Raw genomic sequence first — 11,795 nt, forward strand, 5'->3', positions numbered from 1 at the left:
ACAGCTATAAAACACATACTCAGTTGCCTTTGGAATATTCCATAACATTGCAGCCGCTTATCAGCACATTTTGCATTGCAACCATAATAGGCACCCCCTTATACTTCTAGGTGGAGAGACAATGTGGATTAAGTGCTAGTTTGACCAAGAACACAAACGAAATGCCCCGCAAAGGGTCAAAACCCTGACTCAAGATTGAGCATTAGAACTGCAACTTTTGCGCAAACCGCTCCCACAAATTTATTAACAATTGATACAATTACAGTAGAACCCCTATTAAGGGGACACGTTCGGGACCAAAAAATGTGTGCCATTAATAGGGGTTGTCCCCTGAATAGGGGTTGGCCGTAGTGTTAAAATATATACTTCTCTCGCTTTATAACCAAAAAAAGTATCTTCTAACACTCTGACCTCCAGGGTTTGAAAAAATAGTATCAGCCACCGCCTGACTTTTTAGTGAATTTCAACACTTTTCCGAAGCTTGTTGAGAATGTGTATGTGATCAGATTGACATGTAATGATTACTACAAGAACTCAGCTACAAGAATCTTAGCTTTACAATGGTACCAAACACTTTATTCTAATCACAATCTGTGACCCGTAACAGTAAAATAAAAATGACTCACTTTTGGAGATTTACGCAATTTCACACAACGAAGCTGAGATAATCGCGATTTCGTGAAAGTACATCAATACCGCTACGTTCAATGTAAACAAGCAAATAGTGAAATACTTACGGTCCAGACTGAATATAGTATTTAAATTGTTAGTGCAATGTCGGTAATTACTTCATCTATCGAAATCCGTAAAAAAAACCTGAAACACGGAGATCTCCGTGTTTGGCGGTCAAGCAATGCATTACTAATTTGGCAGGCATAGTGTTAATAGAGGTGTCCCAAAGGATGCTCTACTACTGTATGTTTATTTCTTGTATAAGTTTTACCTTTATCTAAATTTAGGTATGTTTTGCGTGTCTTCTCTCTTGTTCTTGGCTTGTGTGTGACGCAAGAGGGTTTAGAGGACTGCGACCGCAACGTTAGAGTTGTTGTGGCCAATCATGTTTCAACGTTAGATCACGCTGCTATTGATCTCATCTTGCCATCGGTTATAGTAAGTTTTGTATGTTTATTACAGCCAATGTAATGATGAGGGAACAGAATGTTCATATTTTTAGTAGGCATAGGTGTACTGTATTAATGTACTTTGAATACAGATGCTGTCATGTAAAATTATTCTGCATTTATCTCCGACATCGAGTGACCTATTTTGTACCTTATGAAAATAATCATAATCTTTGATGGCTTAAATTGCAAAAAACTTTTACAGATAAATAGAACAAGCAGAATTTTTTCTTCCATAGGCATATTGCCACAGGTTTTAAGTTAGAGCAGCTAAGCTCAGTTGGCTAAACTGGTGGTAGCCACTGTGTGTGCTGAATTGTGGAGATCTGTAATTGGTCCCCTGTTCAATTCCCATGGGTGCTCTCCTTGTATTTCAGCTGGAGGGCTGGAATGCAACTTACGATAGCACACCGTCTTTTGGAGGAGACGTGTGCATGTTAAAGAACAGTACACTCTTCTAAAAAGAGTAGGGGATTGTCTCCCGGTGTACTACACAATCACCACCAGAAGAACCCCCACTGGAAATAAGTCTTCTTCAAACTTTCGTGGGTTATCCTTGGTGTTCACACCTAATAAATCCAACCAAAGGAATTTTTATAACTTATCTGATCTGATTTCATGTTATTTACAAATATCAGACTCGTCATCCCCAAACCAGAATACTGTCGCTGATTCTCAAACTCAGTAATTAGAATAACAAAGTGGCAGTATTGTATACTGTACTTTAGTAAAGAGAAGCCATAATTGTACTCATAACTTTGGTGTTAGTAAGTCGATTCCCGTAAATGACCAATCATTTTAAAGCCTATAATGTGGCGAATATGAATATGCAAGAAAAAGTAAATTTTTATGTTTTTGTTACTGATGCTGGTTTTGACATGGCAAGCCTCATATATGAAAATATAAACAACAAATAATACTATTAAAGTGTCAATAGAGTACTACAGTGTTACGTCACGATACCACATGATACTACTTCGTTGCTATCGGCGACACAAAATGCATTCAACCGATGTCATTTTCACCACTGACAAACCATTGATCCATGTATATGTTAATTGATGATTAAATGTGTGTTCGATAATAATAATGCGAGCTTTTTGTGTTTTTAGTACATTTTGATGGTAAATTATTAGGTTTTAAAATGCCTATTCCAGAAAGCCTATTCTAAACCATTAGGATTATGTAGTCATTCATGCGTAAATGAACGGTAACCAACGTCCAGAGGGCGCCACCTGGTGTTGTGACGACACGACTGTGGTCTCTATAAAAAAGCTAGGGCTCTAGCAATCCAATTAATTTTGGTCTGGCCTACAGACTAGATATCAGTCTTCTCCTCAATTTGTTGTTCCTCGTTCCAAACTTGAACATTTCAAAAAATAATTTCATTATCGAGCCACTTCTCTCCTGAATTCTCTCTCATTCTTTAATGATTCTACTCTCTTATCCTTTCAATTACAACTAAAATCCTACCTTAAAATCAATCAATAATCCTCTTCATATTCCGTTGCTCTCTGCTGCCTGGTGTCTTACTTATTTATTTATTTTTTCTTGTTTGTTTGATGTACTGTACCTTTTTGTTTTGTATTATTGTACTGTACACAGAGGGCCTATTCTAGTTAGTTTTGTGCTGTAAGAGTTAAAATATAGTATAATAAATAGATAATTATATAATATTCAAGTTTGAAGTGGATGACAAATGATGAAGATTGAAGAGCAGTGCATTTCACTGTATAAAGGGAGCATTAAGCTAACACTTTAAAAATGCTGCTGCCATACTCTAATGGATGGATGTATTTTGCTTTCCTTTCAGCCAAGTGTGTGGAATCTTCCTTCTGTTTTGACGTGGCTGCTTGGGTTTAGGGAAATGGGAGCCAAGCAGGGCAGGGACACTCTGATTCAAACTGTAAAACAGCACTGCCTAACTCATCAACTACCAATTCTCAGCTTTCCAGAGGGTGCAGTTACTAATGGAAGGCATGGTTTACTTAAATATAGGTACTCGTTTCACTTTCTGCCTCAATAATCTTTGTAGTTTAGGTTTACCAGAGTTTGCGTTGAAAGGATATTGGTGTTGCAAATATGTACACCAGAGCACAATTACCTTTTTCCTTGTAACTGCTCAGGTTCCAAGTGGGAAGAAGTCGTTTCTGGCAGATCTGTTTTAGCACAATTTTATTTGCTTCTGTAGGTGATACCCGGATCAACACTTTATGGAGACAAATGATAATAAAGGGGGAATAATAGTTGTAAAAACATGCAGATTTAATTAATTTGCATGAGATGAGTTATTTTCCGGGAGGTTTTTGCTTGGTTGTTGGAGTGCGGGAGGCGGTCCGGATTTTTTGGAGACTTAGGAACCCTGATTTGATTTGTTTTGATTTTATTCGGCTTTATAGACAACAAAACACACAATTAAAATGCATGAAAAAATGCGTCCAATATCAAATTACAATAAAAGCCGGTCATTAAATATTAAAACAATTACAATAAAATCCAGTCATTAAATTGAAAACATCAACAATCGACAGAGAGACATAAAACAGCAAATATCAAGCGTTACATCAATTTACAAGACTTAAAACCAAAAGCGAAAAAGAAAAAAAAGCCAAGGATGACCCATAAACAACAAACGGATTATATGAAAAAAAAAGGATCTTTATTGGGGAGGAGAATGTTATTACAAGCAAGATGATTATATTTTAAGGTAGTCTCATATGGTACAAGTGGCAAGGTGATTTTTTATATTTACTTTAAATAAATGAAAACTAGAAATTGCTTTGATTGATGTGGGTAGTTGTACATAGCTGCTCTAATACACACGAATCAAAATCCGGGCACACACTGTATCAATGGTCCTCAGGAGACATGATCTCATGGAGAACGCAATGTGGACCCCTGTAATTGTACAGACCTGATCTAATCAGGGGCAGCGCTAGTGGGGGTCTGGGGGGAAAAGAACCTGCATTGGGGACCTCTGGACCCCTGCTTGAACCCCCTGCCGGGGAATTACCAGCAAGGTAGTCGGGGAAAAATCATAAGTCAGGTAAATTGTGTGGGCTTGTTTTAAAATTGGTTACTTTTTTTGTCTCGATAATAAAAAAAATAAAAATTTTTTTTCTGTCCAGTTCTTGGTCTTTTTCCCTTGACCAGCCAGTTCAACCAGTTGTAGTGACAGCCAGACGGCCTTTTTTTGCTGTCAGCTTAGAAGTGTTGGGAAGTAGATGGTGGCAAGATATTTGGTGGTTTTTCTTTGTACCTGTTACAGTTATCCATTTGAAGTAAGAAGTAATTTTTTTTTTCTCTGTCCTTCACTATGTCTGTCTTGTCTTTCAGTCATTAAATTTTATATACCGACTGCATTGATTCCAGGCATTTGATTGGTTAAAAGCCGGGCAACATTTTAAGCCATGCCCGGCTAGCAGGGCAATAGTCTTTTTGTTTCTTTTTGTTTTTTTTGTTCTACTAATTTAATTAAATTTGACTTAATTTGATGACTGGGAATCTAACAATCGCTTTTCTCCACGCTGCATACTGGTAGGCAGGGAATAACAATGGCAGTGTTCCAGATTTAAACTGGTTGACGAACATGAGATGTGTTAGTGAGTTAAGCAGCGTTAAAAACTAATTAAGTATGCCGTTCGAATATTTGAAGAATATCTTGAAGCCATGTAAACAGTGATTATGTAGTGGTAGATAATACAAATACTGGGATTTTAGTCCGGTCATAATTCAATAGCCCTTGGTGATCTGGAGGCTGTACTATGTTCCTTGCATTTTCTTCTTGAACGGTTGTCTCGGCATCCGCATGTGCACACACGCATGTCTCAGGACATACTACAGCATCCAGATCACCTCGGGCTATAATTTTAACCATGCCCCTCAACCCAGTAAATATTTTTATAATAGGTGTCAATCAAAAACCAAAATATCCAAACTGAAACATATTTAGATCTGTTTGCAAACTTAATCATTGACAATAGATATCTTTCATCATATTCATAATATCATTATCTAGAGTAGTCACTCCATAGAATGCATACCTCTGCCCTGTATTTGAATATTGTAGTTGATTCTATCAAAAATTGTACGTGTGAATTACTCAAAATCATCTTAAATTTCAGTTTTTACCACAATGCCTTCATATTCTTAATGCAATTTTTAATTGCAGTCCAAACATAAATTTTTGTTTCAGGCCTATTATTTTTTTATTACCTTAACAAATGTGGGAGCAGCACATCTCTAAGATGAAAGTGGTTTCGCTTTTGCTGCTCCCTGGCTCACCTATTTTTCTTTATGTTTGTGAATTTTTGATTTGTTTTTATTTATAAATGTTTTATTGTTCATTGTATTGCCAGAATAAATAAAAAATAATTAAATTAAAATACACACATTAAAGAATATATATATGGTTATTATTGAAATTGTTCATTTTGATTTTTAATGACCCTTTTATTTTTTCTGAAACAGATTTTTACCAGTTGTTCATAAAGAGGAGTCGGAAAGTGTAGAGGATTTTGCCCGAAAAGTACAAACAATAATGGCGAAAAAATTGAGTATATTGGCAACTATTCATACGAGTGCCGACAAAGTAGCATATGCAAAAAGAATGCTCTTTCAACATCCATCAGGTTAGAAGATATTAAAAAACTTGTTTAAATGGGGCATACCATCCCAAAAGCAAAAGAACTAAATTGACTCCTTCATATATTCTTATTCCCTACATTTTAAGCTTTAAAATGATGGGTCATTTACTGTAATCGACTTACTGTTGCCAAAATTATGAGTAAAAGTATTATGGCTTATGTGTACTGAAGTATAAAATACTACAACATTCTTCTATTATAGGTGTGATTTTGCCTAACCTGATGTGAAAACCTGAATTTAAAAAAAACTTGCAAAAAATATTGTGGATTCGAGTCCCACCCGAAAACAACTCTTTTTTTCGCAAGTGTTTCCACACGTACTGGGTATTCAGTACATTTTCATGTTGAGTTGGGCAAAATTACACCTATACTTGATTCTTCTGACGCAAATCCAGTTTATTGTGCGTTCCATCTCGATAATAACAATTACCATTCTTATGCTAATTACTCAGTTTAACATATAGTGACAAAAAACTGGTTTTGGAATGGCATGCCTCAAATGGTGAACTAAAAGTAAAGGTGAAAATAACCCTTAACTTGCACCGTTATTGTTCTTGTGCACATTATGGTCGTTTTACAGTGCAGTATGGTTTGGCTGATTCTAGAGTTGCATTTGAATCTTTTTGCACTGCCTGCCATTATATTTTTCTGTCAGTGTAAAAAAAACATTAAAAAAAATTGACAAACACTTGCAAACAATTGTCATCTATTGCGAAAAAGGGATTTCCTGGGTTTAACCCACCACCAAAAATCAGCCCAATTATCGTGTTCAAAGGTAGGGGGTGGTCTTATAATACCCGAGGAGTATTTTCGTGATTTTAGATGTATGCTCAAATGTTAACTTATGTACTGCAGGGGCAAGATTAACAGCGAGCCCATCACCTGTAGCATCGTCAACATCTTCAACACACCTTAGAATGGCTAAGCAAGTTAAAGAGGTTCTAATGGATGTCCCCATCCATGTTATATTACAGGATATAGGTAAGACCATGAAGGGATAAATACAGTGCTAAATAATGATCACACATTTGGTTTCACAAGTTTTTCAGATGATGCAAAGCAACAAACAAGCGTTAAGTTCTGACCAGTGTTCGCCAGAAGCTGTTTTAGCAGTCAATTTTACTGCTAAAAATAACTGACCAACCAGTAAAAATTCTGAGAATGTAAAATAAAAAAATAAAACCACTGATTAGTCCTATAGGTAGTCTAGGCTGGCCTTCTTTCAATTAAATGGACATCATTCCAGTCCATACCTAATTGCTTTTTTCAAGTCATTAAACCCCACTCAAAAGGGATAACGCCTCACACTGCATGCAAAGCTGAATTGTTATGAACAATTTTACCTGTAAAAATGTTTCAATTGGGAGAACACTGCTGTCCAGAACCAAATGTTCTTTGACAAAAAAATGTTGTTTGCCCATATATAGTCATGATGTGCCAATAGTCTTGATGTGATGTCATCTTGACTGTATTTTGGCATGTCATGTTTTTGTCAAATAGAATTTTCTAGTCTGAACAGGGCCTAATAACTATGTAGTGTCAGATGAAAATGATTTTTAACCTATTTTAAAGCATCAATCAGAAAGTATATGCAAGTTGAGACAAAATAAAATAAATGTATAAGCCAATATTATGCAGGTTGTTGATTAAATATAATGAAAATGCAGTCAACTTCACTTTTCAAAAACAAGGTAAAATTACCTGATTTTCAGTTAAATAGAATCTACAATCCAGTTAAAAGTACTGTACCTTAGTAAACATACAGGGTACACTTTTTTCATCTTTTATGTTGAGTTCATTAGATTCTAGGCACGTTTTATTTGATTTTGGTTTAATATGCTGACAAAATTCTCCATTAAGAAATTGTATCAAATATATATATATTCTTAATATTTTTTGTTTTGGCATGTCTGTACTCAATCTGATTTTTCTTTCACCAAAGTTATGTTTTTTCAACGATTTATTGTGTATTGAATTTCTTTTTGATTCCTCAGCTGAAACAAATAGTGTTGATCTAACAATTTCAAATATCCTGGAAAAGAAAGTTACTTATACACCTGAGACAAACCCACCCTCTTGTAGTGAAGCAACAGTATCGTCAACGTCTAAATTACCACCTATAGTACCACCAGGGGTAAGTCTTTTTACACATATGCTACAACAGCAACATATAAATGTGAAAGCATTTTATGAACCAGATCAGTGACCCCCAAACTTGTAGTGGTGATAAGATTTAATTTCGCTGGATGTAGAATGCAGTGTTGTCAATGTAACTGTATAAAAGCTCTGTTGTATGTCCATGTCATAATGTGTCTATATATGGCCATGATGTGCCTATATATGGTCATGATGTGATGTCATTATGACCATATTTAGATATGCCACATATTTTTGTCAAATAAAATTTGACAGTGTGGACAAGACAAGAATTATGTCTATCAATGGCAGTGTGATTGTACAAAGCAGTGTTTTAATACTTCTAATCTTAGCATTGTTTTGTGGAATTTATGCTCTGGAATTCAAGATCTTAAAACTACAGTAATCTGGAAACACAGTGGGTTCGATCGCAGATTTCGCTATGGAAATCCGGCCGCAGCTATCGATTACTCTCTTCCTTAAAAACTAAAATTATTTACCACTTTTGTTTGGTGCATTAGTAAAACATTCTGACAATGCAAATTTTGTAGCATTTTCAACGATATGTCTTTATACTGCTTAAACACTCCAAAGAAGCCATCTTTATTCGATCATATACACTGCATCGCTCACTGTCTTTGCTAATCCAGCACCCACTGAAATTCACAGGAGTTATCGATTGTGTCTATTCTAGGCAGTAGTAGAATAATAAAATCAAGTATGACAGAGCAAACTTAATAATTTATGAACAGCTAGTAGCAAATAAGAAAGCTGAAATAATTTTGTTAATGTTGGAAAGTTGGTACACTCCCCAAGTTGCACATGGTGTATTACATCATAACACCGCATTGTTACCATGTGACATTGTTCTGTTACTGAGCAACTACTTACCAAGCGGATGCTGAAGGTGAGTGCCACTAGAGCTAGCCAGTTTATCATAGCATTTTCAACTACTGTATTAGAACCTACTTTTTTCGTTAAAAACCTAATAAAAACATACAATATATTATCGTAAGTACTGTATATTTTTTTTAAATACAGTGCAAACATTTAATATGATCAGGGGCGGTGCCAGAAATTTTCCGACGAGGGGTCCAAGCCCTCCTATAGGGGGTGGGCCACTTGTCAACCCACCCCCTCTTCTCCGGTCGGAGATAAAATTTAATCTGTCTGGGAAAATAATAAAATTTTGTGTTAATTATGGGATTCTTTATTTCAAAGATAATTTGATAGAAACCAAACAAGTTAAGAGTCCCCCTGTCAGGAGTACGAGTCCCCTGTCAGGGGTTCTAACTCCCTGTCGGGAAAGAGCCTTTGGTGCTCAAGATTTGATTTTTCCCTGACCTTGCTGTAAATTCCGGCAGGGGGTCCAAGCGGGTGGTCCTTTACCCCCGGACTCCCCCACTAGCGCCACTCCTGAATATGAATCAGTGTTGTAAAGCAAAGTTAAAAATTTAGTTGAAAATGCAATGCAAACTGTAGCTTAGCTGAGGAGGCACTTTGCCATGTTGACTGCTTGATCGGCAATGACGGTGTTACGATGTCATTGACGTAGTTCGCTGGAGTTGTGTGAGTATTAAATTACCAGTAATAATAATTATCTGCATCTTGGAACAGGATCTTACCCCTGTAGATACTGTATGTTCTTGGTTAGTGTTAATGGTATTTATATTTTTATAATCAGATTTTGTAACTTGATATTATAACATATATTTTTTCTGTTATCTCTGGCAGTCTGCCAAGTATGCTGCAGCTGAATTTAGTAGAAATTCAAACGAACGAATGAGATCATTTGAAGAAAGAAAATCTGCTTTACTCGATAATGCTAGAAGGTAAGCAAAAACATCCAGGCCAGTAAGTCTTTTATCCATTACTATTTTGTACCTTCCTCATCCTCCAACTTCTAACTGTATTCTTCCCTCGAGATATTACAGACATTCTAAAGCTCTCTTAACAATCATAAGCAATTCAGTGTAATTTGCTTTAAAGTTACTGTTTGTAGAATACTGTATTTCATTTAATTGTATTGGTAATGTAATGTAGTTATATTTATAAAGCACTCGAATTGTGGACTAGCACTTTACAGTAATTTGCCTTTTGTGTCTGTGCTACCCGCTAAACTGGTACATACTGTACTACTCTCATCTGTCCACAAGAGGGGTAACCTTCTACTCGTCTCAAAAGATCTACTAGGTTCTTTAAAGTGCACATGAGCAAAATTGTGTGTATACACTGGACCTATGGTTTAGTCCTTGTCCGAGAAGACTTGTTCTGCCACCAGAGCCATAGGCGAGCGTGCAAGTTCCAACCAGCACCAGTATAGTATGTGGCTATATGTTCCGGTGCCTCTGTCTTAACTGCTCAGACATCCAAATATTGATGTTTTTATGTAATGGTCCATTAGTTGACTACTCTCATGTTAGGCTCTTTTAAAACATGCCATTGTATTAACAGATTTGTGGCTAGTGTAAGATGAAAATAGATGATTTGAATTTGTAATAATGTATATATTTAACCATTTTGACTCTTTTCTGCTTCACTTTTAGACGGTACAAAGAAAAACATGGGATCATGTAGCAGACAAGATCATGTAGCAGAAAAGATCATGTAGCAGGAGAGAGTAAACATACCAGTGACAAGTCATTTTACATACATTTGAAATGTCCCTTAAATAAATTTTCTTAAATTTTAGCAACAAATTATCTAAAATATTAATTTAATGTTTTTATTTTCTATATTTACATGACCTATTTAAAGTTATGAAATAGTGATGTGGTGGTACTCTTAAGCTGAGCACACTCTGATAAATTTATATCCGCACTGTGATAATAATATGTAGTTTTTTTTTATATAGCGCTCTACATAACTCTCAGTGCTTTTCTACATTTATTACTCCAGTTGAATGTCGCCTACGGGGTAAATTCCATAGTTTCCATATATCAGCGCATTTTGCACTTGAACCTTGTTATGTACCCACTTATACTCCTGGATGGAGAGAGCAATGCAGATAAAGTACCTTACTCAAGGACACAGGCGAAATGCACAGCAAGGGAAGGAAGCCCTAACCCAAAGGGGCTCTGCAAGTATAAAACGACTTGACACCATCTGCTGATTGCCGATGGCAGTGTTAGCAGATCGTCATTAAAAGTCATTGGGCCTTGTCCCATAGGAACAGTGTGTGTCTTGCTTCATTATATCCCCTAGCACTGTTTACTGTTGAAATGCTTCATACTGGCACAGTCAATTACAAAATACCTTGATTGCATTATTAGTAGTAGAGTGGAGTTTAAAAGCTAAGCTAAGGTGTTTGCTTTCCAATAGACACATTTCGTGAGGTTTGTTTACAACCGGTCAAATGACAAAGTGGGTATTACTATAGAGAATTTACAGTGTAATCAGTGTTACAAAGTGTAGGAAAACAACCGCCCACCATTAACGGGAGAAATAACTGGCAAGGAAAGGCACTAGGATTGTTCAAAATAGTGTTTATTTACTTAATATTCTAGCATTCAATGTTCTTTGTATGCTTTGGAATTTATGTGATCCTTTGTAAATCTTAGCTAGCCTAGATATCGTAGTGTGTCAAATTCGAAATTCGCAGATCAAAGACTCTAAACAGGCAGTAGATGTGCAGGGACCTAGGCCTAGCATTTCTCGAAAAATCTCAATGTTTAAGGCCAGTATCTTTTGGAGCATTAGCAAACCATTATGGCAAAATTCTCAAGTTCAATTTCCAATCAATTTGGTATAGTTTACTGGCACTCCAACCAAGATTATTCAACATCAAATATATGCTCTACAGCAGAAACACTCCGAAGAAGCCACACATTTTCCTATTACTAAGCGTCACTCGTGCTGTCTGTTTACAATTGACACCCACTGGCCATATTCG

General features: G+C 36.1%; 1 protein-coding gene across 1 annotated transcript; it reads left to right on the forward strand.

Moving 5' to 3' along the window:
* Window positions 1-959: 959 nt before the first annotated feature.
* Window positions 960-11,077, forward strand: LOC117111033 (ancient ubiquitous protein 1-like; the record flags this gene model as incomplete). Its single annotated transcript, XM_033253900.1, is given in 8 exon segments — window positions 960-1,110; window positions 2,935-3,119; window positions 4,250-4,402; window positions 5,592-5,752; window positions 6,623-6,748; window positions 7,762-7,901; window positions 9,638-9,735; window positions 10,450-11,077. Coding segments are annotated over 8 exon segments (1,045 nt in total), but the record flags the coding sequence as incomplete, so codon positions are not given.
* Between the last annotated feature and the right edge of the window lie 718 nt (window positions 11,078-11,795).

The sequence above is a fragment of the Anneissia japonica genome, unplaced genomic scaffold (assembly GCF_011630105.1).
Source record: "Anneissia japonica isolate Jap-2015-1 unplaced genomic scaffold, ASM1163010v1 scaffold573_len2283161_cov171, whole genome shotgun sequence".
NCBI classification, from domain to species: domain Eukaryota; kingdom Metazoa; phylum Echinodermata; class Crinoidea; order Comatulida; family Comatulidae; genus Anneissia; species Anneissia japonica.